We start from the raw sequence: 19,498 nt of genomic DNA, 5'->3' as shown, positions 1-19,498 counted from the left end.
AACAAGAGCAGAAATGAAAGCCAAGAGGAGACAGAGATGATATTGATTTTGCCCAAGAGGCACATGGGGCTCAAATCAGTGTGTGGCTTCACCCACACCTACAAAACACATATTGGGATCTTAAGTCATACTAAAGCTGACCCAGATTTCCTTCAGCAGGTCCAAAAGAGTTTTTTGAGGTGGGAGATGCCCTGGAGTAGGTTAGGGCAGCATCAAGCAAATTTTAAGAGGGGATCCTGCCAGTGCTGCCAGCACTGAGGGGCCTTAACTCAGGATGAGCAGGGAGGTGACCAAAGTCAAACCAAACCTATTGGGCAGCACAGCTCTGAAATGGGGTGGTGGAGATTAAAATACATGAAAATCCACTAAATACTTGTAGTCAGGCAGTCAAAATTTACTGTAAGGACTATAGGTATGGTGAATCTTAGAATAATCCCATGAAAATGTGCAGTGGTTGGCAATTAGATTCCTAATTTAATTGAGCACTTAAGTAACCTAAAGAGTTTCCCTGACTTCCAAGTTGTTTGGCTGTTTCTATGTAAGGATGCTCTTGAATCTTAAAGCATATCAGTTGATTTACACCTTTTTAAACAAAAAATACTGTGAAGATTATGTAGTAATATATGTAAATATAAAGCCTTTATCGCTTTTCTTTAAAATGTTTAAAAACACTCAGAACTTATAGAAAAAAAAAGTAGGAAATAAACAAAAGAGACATGTTTTTAATGAATTTTAGTGCTAAAGAAATTTTCATTATCAAAGTGTATGTGAAAAAATCAATTTCCCTAAGAAAAAAAATAAATAAATCTGGCACTGTTACCAGCACTTCAGGGGAAAAAAACCCATCTTCCATAAAAATTCAAATTATCAAATTTGCGAAATCTAAAGGGACAAGAGTTATTAGGGACTTACTGCAGAAATTTGAGAAAATATCTGTGATGAATTTCATGCAGCTTTAGACTTTATTACACAAATCCCTAGGAATTCTTTTTTTTTTTTTTTCTTCTGTAAGAAAACTTTCATCAGCCAATAACTGCAAACCTCAAACTGTTTTCTGAAAGCAGACACGTGTATTGATGAAACAGCTGAACTGCTCTGCTGACACCCCATGCCATGGCTGTTTCCTGAGTTAGATCTACACGCATTTTCTGTCTGTCCTATGACTGGAATCACCAAAAAAACCCCTGTGGGCATTGCATTAAAAAGATGCTACAGCCCCAAACACCTCAGCTCACAAGAAAATAATTCTTCCAGTGAATGGAAATGCTGGGTCCTACCTCCTTCCAGAGGCTACAGCGTGTGCCCAGGTTGGAACTGTCCCTTCCTGACTGCGGATGCAAAGGGTGCAAGGGAAGAGGGTTTTGTGTCCCCGCAGAGTCGGAACACACACCTCACTCATTTATCATCATGCCAGCCCAGCCTGCCAGCCTGACAAGGATTTTTCCCCCCTGGGGCTTCGAAACTAGAAATGTTATTTAGGTTACAAAAACAATTGCACGTTTTCTGCTTCCCGAGGCAGCGCAGACCTGCGAGCACACGAGTGCTCGGATCTGAAACCTGCCAGGGCTGCGACCACAGCTCATCCCTCGGGCCAGGACAGCACCCAGGGATGGAGACAGAGCTCTGGGAGAGCCACCACGGCCAGAATGGCTCAACCCTCACTGCAGGGCCCGCAGTTCACAGAAAGCAATTTCCTCTGGCCTCTGCATCAGCCATAGATTATTTTCTTCCTTTCATTTTTCTCCCCCCATTCCTTGAGCAGAAGTGCCTGCTTCACTCTGCCCCCCTCGCTGTATGGATTAAAGGGGGAAAAAAGGACAAACCTTGCAAGCCCAACAATGCTGAGGATCCAGAGCAAATCCTGCAGATCAATGTTGGCTGAAAATTTGCAGGAGGCCTGATCTGCTCAGAACTTGATGGTCTGGTCTGGCTCCTATTTCTAGATAATGATCATGGGATGCAGTAAGTTTGCAGCACATACAGAGCAGCTTTCTCCCAGAGCAGGATGCACTTTTGCCTTCACAAGTGTTAAAATCTTGTCCTCTTGCAGGACTTCACTGGGGTTTTTTTATCTCACACAATTTTTCCTTAATTATTTCTTTCTTTTCACATAGGTAAATCTTATCTGTGCTCATTATAAAATTCTCGCTGCTGAATTATTTATGCCAAACAATCAAGTGTGGTACCTTTGCAGATGTCAGCAGATAAACAGAAATGCAGTGTTGCATGATGGAGTTCAATGCTGTGGAAATGTCGGGGTGCTTATTTTAAAATTCCACTGACCTCTGCTCTCCTTTTTTCAACTTTTGTTTATTGCCACAGGAAGAAAACACTGCAACGGGCTTGGGAATTTTTATACGAGGATCCAGAAAGTCAATATTTAAGGGAAGAGCGTTTTCTCAGTGACACCATTGCTGATTATGTGCTATCAAGAGGCAGCAGAAAGGCACCATTTACAGACCACGGGCAGTACAAGACACAGCAAAGAGCAAAACAAGCAAAGCCAAACTCCAGGGCTGCCTCAAGAGGAGCACAATGCCTGCATGTTGTTACAGGGGGCCGCTGTCATTAAGATATTACAGGTTTGTGGTTATTTGGGGGGTTCCTCTCTTTCCCTGCTGGCACTCCAGGCTCTGTGGGACCTGTGTAACAAGGCAATAGTGTCTGGGAAATAATGAGCAGGGGAATGCAGTGCTGTTCTTTCATTGCAGTGTTAGGTGCGATGTTGCACACTAAAGCACCGGATCAATACCTCCAGCAGCAACCCGTTCAATACACCTGAATTATTGCTTCATTTTTCTTCTTATTATAGATGAGTTGTGTTATTATTTTCCCCAAATCGATATTTTACAACCTTTTTTATCCGTTTCTCCATAAATTTTGTGATTACTTTAAACTGGGAATTCCGGTACACTAAATAAGATGCAGTATCTGAGAGGAAGTGAATGTACCAACACGATTTTTTACTCCAGACACTGCTTAAAGGCAGATCCTAATCAATACCTAAGTAGGAAAATTTTTACGTAAGAAAGTTGGAAGCAGCACCAGGCTTACAAAATGAAAATCCAGGTTCCTAGAAAATACTGCCTCCAAAAGAAGGCTATTTTAGAAATACTGGGAAGGAGAGGCCTGATGGGCACTTTGCGTGGGAAATTTAATTCCAAACAAATATGCTTTTTACTTCCCCTCAGCTAAAGGGCGGCCATAATTCACTGAAATTGTTTCTTACAAAGCAGATAATCCTGTGCACCTTAGAGTGATTTAATTAGCTTCCGTAGCTGTCTCCTGCTAAGTGTTTAAAGCATCTGCAAATCAAATCATGTTAACTCATCTGCTGCACCACTTTCTTTGTTCTGTGCATAGGACCTTCCTAATAGCATTAATAGAAGCATGAGTTTCCCTGGAGAGGGGAGTAGCAAAGTGAGTTAATTACATAGTTATTGTAAAATTGTGTACATTACTCCACAGAACACGCTGGGTAAGTATTAAGTTGCTCTACAGAAAATAAGGAGGATTTGGGGTGATCCCAAGGACCGAAATGGTACAATTTGAAAGGAAAATGCAGATTCCCACCGACACTGGAGGAATTCTGCCAAATTCTTGCACGCAGTCTGCCTGGTCTGGCTGCTCATGGACTGCAGTGCAGGATCCTGGCTCTTTCCTACACACAGCTGCAATTTCTGTCCTCACATTGACTGCAGGATTACAAGATCGAGCAGTAGGAGGTACAGTAATCTCCATTCAATGCTTTATAACACTTTAAAATTTTTAAAAGGAAAAATTTTTAAAATCCCTTGGATTTTCTGCTATAAATTGTAGAGATTTCTGCTCATATCCATTTGTTCTAATTAGGCATCACAGACACCTCAAGGAGCAAGTCCAGCAGTTTCTTTGGATGTGGGCATCAGTACTACAGTGGGGCAAATAATTCACAACAAATTATTCCCAGTCAGTAACTCTCCTAAGAGATATTTTTCTCCAATTATTCTGTTTAATTAAAGTATTTGTCAAATAGTTTTTCTGACTAACCTTATCCTTATAGATCAATAACTACAGAGTGGATTGTTACAAGTTTTTTATTTAAATTCACCAATTTTAGCGTGTGGCATCACCTCACCTGTGTCTTTGCTGCTTTTCAGCCATATTTCTTAACAACCAGCAGTGAGTTTTACATCCCTTTGTCCAGGAAAAGCCATATACACAACAGAAAATTCACTTTCCATAGCACACTCTATCTGAGTTTTTCTCAGAAGGGATTGCTTCAGCAAGCTCACTTGTTCAAACATTCACAGGGAGCAAAACACTACAGGGAAACTAAAGGAAATTCATTGCCAAAACACAAATGAATATTCATGGTCCACAGAAATACCCTTATTTCCCAGCTCTAATCAGCATGAACATCTGTGGAAAAAAAAAATCTAATGGGGGAAATTGGAGAGGGGAGGGGGTCATTTCCATCCTTTCCCTTAGGCCCCAATTTAAAGAGGGTTCATTTTTAACAGAACTTGTGAGCGATGTGAGGAGGAAGAGTTTTGGTGAAGAAAGGACGTGCAGGCTTGGCCTTGTCTTTGGGAAATCTGAACTAAATTCCTCATCCTAGAAGAAAAGATACCTGGTGCAGGTTCTTGCTGCTGTCCCTGAGCACTGCCCAGGGAGCTCCCCTATCAATAACAACCCCTGAGCTGACAGAAACACCCCAAGAAAATCCAGGCTCAGACAAGGAGGTGAGGCTTGGCCCAGCCTCATCCTTGTCAATAACTGACATGCACAGTTCAATGCAAGATTTCAGGGAACAAGAATACCTCAAAATAAAAACAAACTGTAGAAAAAAATACTGTTTTTCAATATTTTGAAGACCTGTTTTTTTGGAACAGCAATGTAATGACTATTTCTAGTAGCTGTGCAGAACATGCATGTGAACTTCAGGGGAGAATTCTTTTTGGAGTGGTGAAAATAGTCAGAGATCTACATTTGGAAAAAATATTTCCCTAGCAGAAGTGACCTTTCAATGTGAATTCATGGTTACTTCTGGCAGCAAAATCTTGCCTTTCATTTTTACAAATATAAGCTTGCTGCTGGAACTGCCTGAGCACACAAACTACATACTTTTATTTGATGAGTTGTAGCCTTCTACAGAAACTATCCCACTGAAAGCTGGGAATTTGGTATAAGAGAGGAGAAAACAAGCAGGACAAAAAGACAAAGGGGACAATAAATAGATGTATTTCAGAAACTATCAGGCATTGCAATATTTGGGGTAATAGTTACTTTTCTACACAGCACCTGGCACTGAGGGTGAAATGCTTCTCATCCAGCTTCAGCCAAACCAGTGCTTATTTGAGAAGTTGCTCAGAGCCCATGTGCAGGCAGAGGACAGAGAGAAGTTTCCTGATGATTCCCCCACATCCTAAATCACATCTGACAGTCCAGGAGGCATCAGACCCAGAGCTCCAAAGGGTTCACTACATTTTAATAAGGCATAAGAGGGCCTCATCATGTTGAAAAGGGATAAAACCCTCCCATAAGCTGCTGCACTGCGAAAAAGGGACACTGAATTTCACAGTTGTTCATAGGTATCCCAGTTTTGCTCTGTAATTTTCACAGATTTAAAATGGGGAGTTTGGCACCAATTTCTGTTTTAACAAACATGTACTTTTACTAGGTGGCTGTTACAATATCTTAAATGCCATGTGCATTGTCTGTCCCATGGGGCCCTAAAAAATGCCATATTTAGTTGCTTGTGTGGGGCTTCTCTCTGTTTTTTTTTTTTTGGTTGGGTTGTTTTAGGTTTGTTGCTTGTGTATGATTTGGATGGTTTTTATTAACTCTCTGTCTGCTGGGTGTGGGTTTTCCTCTTTTAAACCACCCATGCTGGCACCTGGTGCTATCCAGCAGCAGTTGAAGTCCACAGCTCTTCAAGCATAGAGGTTAACCACAATTTATGGTAACAGGAAAAAGAAGAAAAATCATGTTTGGGAGGGAAGGGAGGGAGGGAGAGAAGACATTGAGAGATGAAATAACAGTAAGAATGGCCATGCAAATACCTTAGGGCAAATTAAGCTCTTCAACTGCCCAAATCCAGGCTCTTTATCGTGATACTGCCTGGATGGCTCACACTCATCTCCCCAAGGTGCAAACTGCCATGAACTCCCTGGTCCTTGGCAGACATTCCTTGGTGTGGAATGGAGGAAGTTCCTTCAGAATAGCTGCAAAAGCACAGCCTAATTTACATCATGCTAATATGTTGGTGTTCTGATATAATAAATAACTTCTGCCCTACCTTGTGGAATAAAACATCTGCATACACTTGGTTTGGCTGGGTTAAGGCACAATGGTTTTATACTCCTTAATTAACTGCTCACAACAGAGCAAGGCCAAGATCCAGTGGCAAAACTCCTTTCAGTGAAGGTTATACAGTTATATACTGACCTTAAACAATCAAGCTTGAGGTTTTTTTTTAAATTAAACCCCAAAATGTAGCAGTTTTAGCACCACACTGTTGTCCCTTAGCAACAGCAGCAGCTGGGTGATGACAGTGACCTGCCAGGAGGTCCTGGGGAAGCTCCTTGGGATTGCTGAAACTTTTGTGCAGATTGAATCTTCAAGGAAATTCTGCTTTCTCTAAGACATCAGCCAGCCATTATCATGAAATAAATGCGGCCCACTGCCCCATGTCTCACATCATTTAAAACACCGTGGTTACAACTCCTTTCTGAGCTCCTGTGGTGGCACCAGCACAGCAGCTCTGCAGCCTACAGGTCTGCACTGCAAAGTTTCATACAAAAGTGCTCAAAATAACTTTAAATAAAGTAAGGATGGACACTGTAACCTGTGCCAGGAGGCAGCTCTGCAGAGTTTTGGGGCAGCCTGAGAAGCTGCCAGGATTGAGCTTTGTCATACTGTGATTAAACTGTTCCCAGCATCTCTATCCAGTCACCAGGGCAGACCACATCACTTATGCACTTGATATCTTCATAGCTAAGCAGAAGAGTCTGTGTGAGTTCTTGCAAGATAGCAGAAAAGTACAAAGAACTTCATACTCCATGCAATAAATTGCTCTTGCATCCACTGAGATGAAAGGCTACAAGTACAAGATTTTCCTTTTATCTATATATTAGCAAAAAAAGCCTGAATCTGTAGACATGGGCTATATTGAGGCACATCTCTGTAGTCTCTGCTGTCAGAAGCTCTAACCAGGCTAGATAAGCACTACTGGCTGTGTAGGGATGCTGGTTCAAGCAGAAGGAATAAGGCTGCCCAAGTCCTGTCTCCAGGGAACGATGCTGCACATCCCAGAGCTGGGCACTTGTGAAACAAAATGCCTCAGCAAAATGAGCCCTCACTAACGAGCACCTCAAAGGATTAAGCACATCTTAAGGAGAGTATTTGGCAGGCAGTGCTGTGTGAGAACGTGCCTCAGGCAGCTGTGAACTAAATTCAGGTCCTGACGCCCTCTCCAGAGCCTGAGAGCCACGGGCACCTCTGAGAGCCTGGCCACAGCTTGGCCCTTCTTCAACCACAGCAAATCCTGCCCACCACTCCAGCAGAAACCCAAACATGCTGCAGCCCACGAGAAGAGCAGGAAGGATGAGTTAAGTACCAGCATTCCCACGAGGAAGCCAGAATTCCCAGTCTATTAAACACACCAGTGGCAGCAATGTGTACTCAAGGATTCTGCTCTCTGGACCAGCAGAGAGAGTGCCTTGTCCCTCTTTTTAGGGCAGAGCATCAAAATGCATTAAAGTGATCAGTTCAGGCTCTGCTGCCATTCTAAACTGCCCATTTCTGTGGTGTTTGTCTAACCTGGATACCCACACATTAAAGGCAGTGAAGCCCCCTGTAGTAACAAAGTACAATCCAGACTTTTTAGAAATTCATCTCAGCTCCCTGTTTTATTGGCCTTTTTTTTAAAAAAAAAAATAGGGAATAATATTGCATCAAGTGACATGAGCTAAAAGGAGAATAAAAAAAGATTAACAATTTCAGTCTGGAATAAGAGTTTTAAAGCAATGGTATGAAAATTTAAAGGTATTGGGGTGTGGATAAAGAAAAGAATTTACAAGGCTTATTTTGTGAATTCAGAGGGTTAATTTATCATGAAGCCTGGAATTTGAAAAGAAAAAGAATGGTTTATTGGCTCTGAAGGTCAGATAACAATGTTATATCATATTCAATGGGTTAAGGTTCCAAGGGTCTACAGGGTTGCATGACAATTGCAGAATTCTTTATAAAGTCCATTTTATACCTTTATTGTTAATAGCTTTCTAATCCTTTACCACAAATTTATAGTTTAGAAATGGCAACACATCTTAAAGATTAAAGGTATGTGACAAACAGTTCATGTCCTTTAATAATCAAATCACATAGTTTAGATTGGGGGCTTATCAGGCTTTTTCCTACTCCATGGTTTCATAGGTAGAAAAATACTTTATATCCCTATTACATGAATGATGAATGGGACCATTGGTTATGGGCTGTTATTTGCTTGGCTGTAGTCAATATGTTTTCTTTGGACAGGGACTTCAGTGATTTATTTCTCTTTTGGCCTTATCACTTATTAACTCAGGGCAGACAGAAACAGCCAAGGTTGTGAATAAGGACTAGTGCCCATTTAGACTTCTAATATCAGAGAAAATATTCTTTTTAATGATCCAGCTACCCTTTGCTGCATTGAGTCTGATTGCACTTCCCCCTAACTAGAAAATAAAGGTCATATTTCTTGGAAAGTGTATACATAAAATATGCAAAATAATATGTTTCCTTCACAGCCAGCTTTATTCTGACTGTTGCTGTAATTGCTTTCATTTTGAAGCTGTCCTACAGGTACCCTGCACACTTTCAGTGATTGTTTTTTGCAGTGTCTTGTGGTGCTACCAGTGTTGAAGGGATACCAAAGATATGAAGGTTCTGTTCCTATTAGTATAGAATAGGGATTTTCCAGCTTACCTCCACCATCCCCTCCCTGCAAAAAATTAGGATTCCTCCCAGCTTCCTTTCCTGACTTTCTGCAAAGCAAACCAACCACCCCAATATTGCTAATATTCCACCCTGATAACTGCCCATACTTCACTCCACTGAGCATGTCCTTACAAGATTCAAAACAAATATTTTGGTAACAAATACTAACACCCCAAACCACCACCAAAATAATAAACACTGAAATTATTTCATCAGTGAAATTTCAGTGAATTTTTTTCACTGAAAACCTTGTTCCAAAGCAATTGCAGCCCTTTTTTTGTTTTTTCCCCCTCAAAGTTTCCAGGCAGGGCAGGTGACTGACTCAGTTAATGGACTGGAACACACAAAGGGCCAGGTTCAAGCTTAAACTCAAACAGAGATTTCCTGAGAGCAGCTTTTCTACTCAAGGGCAGGTAACACCCAGATCACATCACTGGTGATGGGGTTGGAGGCACAGGCTGCACCAATCCCACCCTTGTTTTTCCTGCAGTGTCCTGGGGCCAGCAGTGGTGCCACAAGTCCTCCAGGGACTGTGGCAAACACCTCTGGAGTCCCCATGGCAAGGTCCACTTGGGAAGGAACACTTGGCACAGTGAGATAAAGGGGGAACCCACTGAAATCTGCATTAGGATATTTTTTTAAATAGTTGTTAGATATTTTTTTTTTGTTTTGCTTTTTTCCAGAGGCATTAATTAAATTTCCCAGTAAAAGTTTACATTTACAAAGGTTTGCTTTCATTCATCCTTACTTGATTGTGCTCTAGAGAAAGGATTTACCATCTCCATAGAGATCAGGAACAGATTTTCTATGGAGCATCCAAGGCATGGGGTAACCTGCAGCACAGGGCTCTCCTGCTCTTAAGAACAGACAGCTCATATTTTAAACTTTATATATTTCTTTGCATTGAAGGAATTTTTTTCTGTTCTTCTGCAGCACTTTCTGACTATTTAACTTCAAGACATCTGATACTTTTTATTCAGACACCACTATTAATATTTACTAGTGAAAGGCAGATAAAAACTGCTGTTAAAACAAATGGCATTCATTTGCTAGCTACCAGATCTCATAGCTGGTCACTCTTCTGGAGAAGTGATGTGCTCTATATTTCATTTCAGCTTAATGATCCTCATATCTTTGAGGGTGAAGAATTTTATAAACACATCAGGCTAAAACCTGAGACAGCATCAGACATGCTGGATTTTTTCTTTTATTTTTATTGTTCTGTTGATGGTGGCCTTCTCTCCTGATTTATACTAATCAGTTATTTAAGTGCTCATGATTTAATAATAAACACACATGAATGAGGCATTGTAAAACTAATGAGGTTGTGGACTACTGATTCTGAGAATAACTGCCCCTAGGTTTGAACATTTCTCAGGAACTAACAGCCACACATCTATGGCCAAGGTTAGCTGGTGGAAGGGTCAAACTCCAGTCTGCAGGGAGCAAGAAAGGCTCCAGTGGGGCTACAGGAACCTCTTGACAGCCAGTCTGTCTCTTATCACCACTTCTTTTTCCTCCCTTTTACCCATTTTTTTTAAAATTTTATTTAATGTTCTTTCTTTAGACTACAAACTCCAGAACTCTCCATTCTGAAAACTGATTGTTTCATTGATTATGTACCTTTTGAACTTTGCATAATTGTTGGTGCTTTCTTGAAATGAGAAAAGATCAAGACCAGTTTTTAAGTGGTTCCAGTTCTGACCAGATCTCTGTACAATACTCCAACCTCTGCGTCCAGGACCACAGACTGAAGTTTTAGATGGTAACAGGTAGTTTTTGGTTTCTTACTCTTGAAAGTATTTGACTTCAAAAACATGAAAAGAGAATGATTCTCAGAAGACAACTACTCCTTTGCTTCTGTAAATAAAACCATCTAAAATTAAAAATCTGAAAATGAAAGTCATCTAAAACAGAGACTTTTGGAAACGTTACTCAAATCATCTGTGATCTGCAAGGCCCTTCCTCTTTGTACACAAACTCAAATGTTTTCAGAACAGAAGATTTTTCCACAAGACCATTTCTTCTTTGTAGCAAATAGGGGAGTGAAAGGTTCCCTGAGAAGCCCTGTGACATTTCAGAGACAGACGCAGTTTCCCAGAAATTCTGTGAATATCCTGACCTTCACAGCACCAGGATTTCCACATCTCTCCACACGCAGTGGCCGAACAGTGTGACACAAACACTGCTCAGTGCTGGCAGTGTCCCCTCTGTCCTACTCAGCCTTGTCCCAGTTGTCCTGCAGGAGCAGAGCTCAGCAGCTGGGTTATTCCCAGTGCAGAACAAGCTCTGTGTGTCTGTGCTCATCCTCCACCCAGCCATTCCCACTGGCAGCACCTCCAGAGCCACATCCCACCCCACAGCTCATAACAAACCCCAAATGGCCAGGGGGGACTTGCCTGTTCCTCTTGGTGCCCTGTCAGCCCACAAAGGGCTCAGCACACAGCCTCCCTGCAAGCCTAATGAAAATTAAAATGCTCCAAAATTCCAACCTGAGTCCAAGCCTGTTTCCAAAAGGAGGAGCAGTGTCTGGGGTACTGCTCAGCCAAGAATCTGAATTAACCCGTGTTGCACACAACCTCAGTGACACAGATCTCTACTTCTGGCCCCCGTGAAGTCCTTTGCTCTGTTTTGGGAACAAAAGCACAAAATCTTAAACTGAGCAGGTGGTAGAAGACACAGCATAATGCATTTTTATGGACCCTCCATATGTCCTTTCCAATATGCAGTGAGATAAATTCTCATCTCACAGTCGTGCAGCCCCACTCAAATCTTGCAGTTCAGTGCCACTGCAAAAGTCACCTGTGAAATTCATGTGTCCATGGCATAAATGCTTTTTAAAAATTAAAACAAACCAAAACAAAATCTCAAAGGCCTGTCTGGCTATCACAAATTTGTGCCAATTCTAATTTCTTATTTAATTCAACCATATATGCCCTGATCACCTTGCCAAAGGGATTTGTACCTCTGATCTCTTCCTTTATTTCAGTTTCTCCAGTCCTAAAATAATGCTAGTGACACACACTTGACTCCCAAGTTGTGACACAAAGCTGAATTCATTCAATGCCAGAAGAGACTTAGAGATGAACAGTGCCACAGGATGTCTGGGTATTTCTATGTGTAATATGGATTTTTATTATTATTCCAAAATGAACACACATTCAAGGAGTGTTCAGACTTCTGTATTTCTAATAATGTTCTCTTAAGAATGTCAAAGCTTAAAATCTAAGAAATAATTGCTCTCTAAGTGCATGCTAATGGCTTTCTCTGCAGATGGAAAATAAAAAAAACTTATGTTTTCTTGTAAGCACAGGGTTGACACTGGTTTATTTCTTTCAGTAATACTCACAAAAGCCAGGATTTCTCTGTATGTATGTGATCTTGATTCCTAGATGGCACATGCACTACTTGGAGATCATGTTACTAAGTTATTTGCAGTAAAAAAGGAAAAAAAGGCTAAAATTAATGGGTCACTGGGTATTTTCTTCTGAGAACTTAACTACTTAACAGTAAGAAAAAAACAGTTTACAGCCAGGTGGCTTGAGGGGATATTTTGTTGAACACTGATTAAAAATAATTTCTTCTAAATGAGACCTGACCACAAAATGGGACCATTAACGAGCAGGGACATTCTCACCAGAAAGGAAACTACACTTGATCAACTCCTGCACCACCCACAAACCCCAGGTCTTGTTCTCTCTCTCTCTCTCACACACTCTCTTTCGCTTTTCCCCCCCTGCTTTTTCTGCTCTCCCCTTTTCTTGTTCTTAATAGCAGGGTAAATAAGCAGCAAGTGATGCTGAAATGTTTTCGGCCAAAAACAGAGGCCAAACTCCTCTGAGAAAACATTTGGCCTCTGTGGTTTTGTAATATGTTCCAGAACACTGAGTTCACTGAAGAACATTGTGAAAAACTCCCATAGGCTGGAGTGATGCTGGGGAATGTTACTGTATCCCAACTTCCAATTGGTCCATTTCCTGCAGGCCTTGTTAAAAAAAAATAAAATATAAAAAAAAAATTAAAAAAATAGTGCTATGTGGGAGTTAAAACAAGTTCTCATGGGAAAAATGAATGGCAAGAAATTCTAGCTTTAAAAGAAACAGCTAATCTGCTAGTTTGATTGTTCTTCAAAACTTACAATGAACCAATAATCCTAATTAAAACCACTTGGCCTAGTTCTCTAAAGCATCATAGCTTTTTCTATGCTTCGTTTGTACACACCATAGACTATTAGTTTTTTTCTAGTGCTCACTAACAAAGTGCTGACTTTGTTGGGATGGCTGAGCTAATTTCGTGAACTCAGTGTGAAACCTTAGCTAAACAAAATTGTGGTAATTTTCCTTAATTTGTAAAAGTGATTGGAGTGCAAACAAAATTTTCCTCTTGGGTCAATCCTATAATTTTCAATTAACTAAAACTAATCGGCAGGCATGTACTGAACCTGCATTTTGTTTAAAGGGCTGGAAGGCACTTCTGAAGGTCAGGATGCATTAATTGTTTTTATTTTAGTTTCATTTAGTCCTTTTTTAAAAAGCTACATTTAAGTTCAGGCTGGGTCTAAAAGGAAAATGCAAATTATGTGAGGTAGGATTTCAGTCACGACACCTCTTCTGTATCTGTTGTAACTCTGTAAGTAACTGCATGAGAGAACTGTCCATGGGCTGGATCACCTTTGATTTTATCATTCTTGTTTTGTATTTAATAACTTCGGTTTACTGGATGAAAAATAGTGTGTTTTAAACACCAACCAGAAAATGCATACATGGAAACACTCTCCCTACTGGGACACTTCATCTCCACATTCAGCCATCTGCTTCTGGGCAGACAAGCTAAACTGCTGCCCTCCTTTTTACTGGAAAAACTAATTAATAATGATCTGAAAAGCAACCCCAAAATGGGTTCAAGCCATTTTTGCATTTAAAGGAGTCATCAAAAATTTCTTTGCAAAGTTAAGGGGAGCTGGTTCCCCCTGGTTTTTTTTTCCCTTCCATATCCACACCTGCCATTTCACCAGCCCCAGGGGAAGCCACCACAGTGGGGTGACAACAGGCAGGACAACACAACTTCCTGCAAGAAAGAGAGGAGGGAAAGGATTCATCTCAAACAGCCCAAAGCTCTGGGCAACACCCTCCTGTGATGGGTCACACCAGCAATTTGCACAGCCATCAACTCAAACTTTGCTTTTCCTTTTTTTACAACACATTGAAAACTTGAAATAATTTTTTGATTTGGTGTGTTACTGTCCAGTAGATTGATTTCCCACACATTGCTGAAATCATAATTCTCACAAATAAACACACACAGCCTCCACAAGTGCCTGCTGCTCAGCCAGCAGGGCAATATGTGAGCATTTTAAGAGCCAGTTTAAAGAAACCCAATGCATAATCCCCATTTGGGGGAGAGGGTATTTGAAAAAGACAAGAAAGCTTTATAAGGCAACTTTTTTCAACTTTCTTAGTGTTAATGAAATTCAAATGAGTTTCCTGTCCAGCTGGAGCACAGAATTGTCTCCTCTGCCTCGAGTCCCTGTGTGGACACTGAGGGTTGGAGCCATGTATGAGCCCAGTGGAACTCAGAATGCCTCAGTCACAGGCATTTATGGTACACCCTAAAGTTCCAAGGGCAAACAAGGATGAGGAAATGGATGAGGAAAGGAATTGCATTGGGTTGTGCTGAACCACGGTTCAGGCAAACAGTTCCAGCATAGTCCTGCCTGTAGATATGAACAACAAGTGCATCAAAAGCACATCAAAACCAGGGCAAAGCTGTTAAAGCACACACCTTCAGAGGAATCAATGACACATCCTTTTAAAAAAGTTCAGCTGCTACTTATTTCCCAGGCCATCCTTATAACTACTGAGAGTGGTTTGACACCTGACAGCACCTGCAGTGTCCCAGAGTGATTCTTTTTGTTAGTAATTCTTGAGGCCAAATCACTCAACCTAGTGGTGTCCAGTGCAGGAGACCACCCCAAAGCACACTGCAAGTCCCTGTGTCTGCAGCACTGGCTGGGCTGAGAGCTACTGGAGCTCCCTGGAAGCCAGAGACAAGTGAGTTATGGTGAAATGGGCTGGCAAACAGGCTTTGAACCTCTGCAACACTTGCTGGGCAACATGAGATGGAGATGTTTAGTTGGATCCATCTCAAGGCAGGTTTGTATGTCTGGCTCCTTGTGCTTGCACTCTTCCTCTGTTTGTTTAAGTGCTGGAGTATCTGCTTCCCTCCTTCCTCTCCCCTCCTGGGTAAAGAGATGTCCCATTGTGAGGACAAACAAGCAAAGAGAAATCCCACACTGGTGTGTTTTTAGATTCATCCCTACAGTCACCTAATTCTGACTCCATCCTCAAACATCTTCAGTGACGTCCTCAGCCAAAATAACAAGATGCAGCACAACTTTAAATGATGAAAGCAGAAGCCCTAGCAAGTGTGATTTATTGCCTGCCCTATTTCTCCCCCTTACACTTAAAGCACCCATACCTGTGTAAATGAATCTTCCAGGCGTTCCCTTGCAGAACTGCTTAGACTTGTAGGACAATGTGACTTCTACAACCCCTGGGATGTGTCGGGGAGGCGTCTGTACACGGATGGCATGTGGAGTAATCAGCTAGAGAAAACATTGGGAAGGGAGAAGAAAGAGAAACACTGTTAGATGCTGAACACTTCTTTAATAACACTTTCAGATCACAGTAAACAAGCTTTGAAACATGTAATTAACCTGTCAGTGTTTGAGTAAAATCTTGATGTAACCCACACAAAAGCCAGTGACCACAGTATTTACAAGTATTCTTGTAACAACATTATTCCTGTTTTCATACATGGCAGGCACTTGTTTCCTAGTACAAGCATCAGCCCTGGTTTGATGCAATAGCTCCAGCCTACAGCAGCAGGACACCCACGTTTGCTCAGGTGAGTTTGGGGGTCATGACAATGTCCAACAAATCAGATTCATAAATGACACATCATTACACATGTGAACATGGCACAGCACAAAATTTTAATTATCCCAGCTGACATCTGTGCACTGGAAAAGCACCCTGCTTTTTTTAAAACAGCTTTGCTGCTGTTTGAATTTTCTGTTAATTTTGTGGAGGTGCAATTGATGCCTGGAGAAATGCAAATCTTGGCTTCTAAAGGATGCTGGATCTTTCATTCAAAATGATGAGAGCACTCAAAAACAATGTACCAAAGAAAACCACCTAACCATCACTTCCAGTCTGCCTTCACTGCAATGACTGACACATGTCTGAGAAGGCTTCTTCAGGTGTGGATTTACACAGAAATAAGTAGATAAAGTTGATTTTCTTTTTATTAGGGCAGGGGATTCTGACCTCTTGGCACAAAGGTTGGGGCAGGTCAGTGCTGCACTTTCCAGGCTCTCGGCCATTTTTGCTTTTTAAGGATTCTGGACTGGATTTAAAATGTGGTCCCTGAAATTATTAGCAGAGCCATCTAAGAGTTCACTAATTCATAGCAGATTAACTCAAATCTCTGCTGCTCTCAGAAACTACAGCATTGTCCTCCCCATCACCAAAATGTCCTCTTCTCACTCATTGGGCTCCCTCAGAAAGAACAGTAAAAAGAGAAAAGGTGACATGATTGTGTCCAACAACCAAGAGACAGCTCTGGCACATGGATAATCCTTCTCTGCCTGTGGCAAATAAAACCAAGACCATAACCTGGTTTGACAGTGAGCAAAGTGTGAGCACCCCATGCAGTCAACTGCTCTATGCTCTTGGTTGAATCATGTCCTGGATTAAGGAATAAATTTCAATAGTTTGTTGGTTTTTTTTTTACTAAAAAGCTGATTTTGTTTTTATTTTTACTAGGAACCAAATGTTTCAGCATTGCAGTAAGGCCCTACCAAAAACCCCAGACTTTTATCCGGTTCTTTGTTTAGGGACTAAAAAAGAGCACAGAAGGAGAGCAATATCTGTCTGAGAGCCATCTGTGCTGCAGAGGGAAATGGCACACACAGTGGGGAGCTCTCCATATTTAAAATAAGAAAATTAATATTAAATCAAGTTGAACATTAAAACCAAAACTACCAGCATCAAATGCTCCAAAAGTTACTCAGATCCACAGAAGTCAGAAGCCACATGTCATTTTAGAAATTATCATGTAGGGGTTGATGTCTTCTTGTTTGGGAGCTCCAAAAGTATGTTTTCAGGCTCTTCTTTAGAATCATGTGGTTTAGAAACTTACTTTAAAAAGAAACCTGCCCTTTTTCTAAATGGCTCACTCTATCAACTGGGGGGGAGGGGTGAAAAATAAAAAAAAAACAAAACCAAAACCAAACCACAAACTTCAAAAGAATGCTTTCATTTAAACTAAGTTGTCTAACAGTTGAGCTGACCAAAGCCTACAAGTCCAGGACGATTCTCTCCTGACCCTAAAAAGCCAGCAGGGGCAGAAGGCAGTGCCAAGTAGTGATGGATTTCTAGTGCTTCAGACACCTCTCACTGGGATGAGCCACTCCCCAGAAGCTTTGACCCTTCCCAACATGACAAGTTCAGACCATTTGCTCAACTGCAAGCAGTCAAACATAACTGAGATCAATCCCATCCTCGAGTGGTTCTGGTTAACTGGGTGAACTGGCAAGATGAGAAAAAATTTATGACATTTTTGGGAGAAAATATTTGTAAAATCAGCCAAGGATTTTAGTAGCAAAGGTTAACACGCTCATCTTACTGCATCAGCATGAGCCTTGCATCCCTCACCCCCTTCTGGCATGAGCTATACAGGCAGCTTCTGGTTGTATCTTTGAATTTCCCAGCATTTACTGGTCTGTCACCACTTTAATGTTCTTTAAACATAATTTGTGGCATTTTCCAATACTCATCTTCCCTGGTTCCCAAGAAATGTCTGACCTATTTATGGTCCATTGTTACAGAGAGCTGGGGAGAGTTAAGCAAGTTTCCTGGTTTGTTCTCCACAAACAGTTTGGTTTTCCTTTGTGCTCTGAAGTAAATAAGTTTAACTGTGTTTAAAACCACAAATATACAATAATGTTGCCCACACATTCCCAAAGGGTGAACATTATGTCTGAAGTCCTATGGTTTAGGACACTCAGGATGTATTTTATTCCTCTCTCCCCTACAACTAAAGCTTGGGAGGTATACCAGGAGAAAACATGTGCCTTTTCCTTTTGCTTTTTCTCCATCACATCTGTAATTGACCACTGGCAGGGATTCAGTGCTGAGCCATTTTTGTTCTGGGTCAGCCTTCAGGTCTCCTGCACACAGAGGGAACTGGCCAGCTTGGTTACACACCAGGAGTTCCTTAGATTGCTGTCATAGCAGGAGACCGGCTTGAAGGGACAAAAAATGTTCCCTTGCACATTGAAACCTCCCACCTTGGGTCTCAAAATCTAATTCCACAGCTCTGCCAGCATCTGCTATGGACTGGGAGCAGCTCTCCACATTGTCCTGACTCTGCTTTGCTATCCAAGTGTCCCAATTGGTGCTGTGCATCTCTGGGCTGTCCAAGCCCACCCATGGAAAAGCAGATCTGCCCCTGCCTCCTGTAACTCCAGGATTATGGGATGCTTTCCTGTCTACAGTGTCAGCCTGATGTTGGGAGCCTACTCCACCCTTTCTCCTTTCAAGCTGACACAGCCTGCTCCTTCTTCAATCCATAATCTGCCTCATATTTACATGCAAACATCTGGAAGAGGTGAGCTATTACTGTTCAGGGATGTTAAAAGTAAAGACATCACTTCTTGGTGCCACTGAGCCCCAAACAGCTGGAGACTGGTAAAGTTTTGGGGAGGCATCACATGTTCACCCTGTTGTTTTTAGGCATCTGTCCTTGCCCAGTGACAAACACAAGACACTGAGGTAGGTGAGTTCCCTGTGTGAGCCAGCAGTGCCAGTTGTGCATCAGCTGGGAACTCTTGGTGGATGAACAGACACCAAAACAATCAGCAATGACATGTCAACAGCCAAGAATCCCTAAATATGAGTTACGCTCCTTTCTGAATATATCTTTTAAATGTAAATCTTGAGTAAGGGATGAACCTGTGATTTGGGCATGAACCCAGCAGCCAAAATCCCAGATCCATCTTCCTCCTCCATTCCAGCATTTAGCAAATTGAGAAATGGAGCTGGACATAAAATTAGGAACTGGACCTTTCTCCCAAGGGATTTGCAAGTGAATTGGCCCAATACTTAGCAACTGCATTTGCAGTTTGGTATAAATTCTTACATGTCAGCTGGGACATGCAGTGGGATGCACTAAAACCTGAGTTAGAGATCTTCTGAATGGTGGGAGGTGCCTGGCCTTCAAAATCCAAAACACATTTGGGCTGTGTACAACAAGCCTCTTTCTGTGGTTTGTTAATATATTCTAGGCATTCTTGTGTGATACAGCATCATTTCACACTCTTCAGAGTGCCAGGTTACTTTCTTTTTTTAAAAGTGACATTTTATAAGGAGATGTCATTAATCTGAGTCACTAGTTTATTTTTGCATGCTCGAGCTCTGGTTTGTGGTTAGGGAAATGGTGACAATCAGTCATAAATTTGACTTTGCCTCTGTGTGAA

The 19,498-nt window shown here is 41.5% G+C and overlaps 1 protein-coding gene across 8 annotated transcripts in view; it reads right to left on the bottom strand.

Annotated features, from left to right (window-relative positions):
* EBF1 (EBF transcription factor 1) overlaps window positions 1-19,498 on the bottom strand; it is a 266,220-nt gene that overhangs the window by 45,140 nt on the left and 201,582 nt on the right. For all 8 annotated transcript variants that reach the window (XM_086851244.1, XM_086851238.1, XM_086851243.1 and 5 more), the window contains exon 10: window positions 15,436-15,562. In XM_086851244.1, coding sequence (XP_086707370.1) covers window positions 15,436-15,562 — 127 coding nt within the window. The remainder of the gene's footprint in view (window positions 1-15,435; window positions 15,563-19,498) is intronic.

Source organism: Cyanistes caeruleus, chromosome 15 (genome assembly GCF_971803275.1).
Source record: "Cyanistes caeruleus chromosome 15, bCyaCae1.hap1.1, whole genome shotgun sequence".
NCBI classification, from domain to species: Eukaryota; Metazoa; Chordata; class Aves; order Passeriformes; family Paridae; genus Cyanistes; species Cyanistes caeruleus.
Note: the sequence above shows the minus strand (reverse complement) of the source record. Positions and strands in the feature narration are given on the sequence as shown.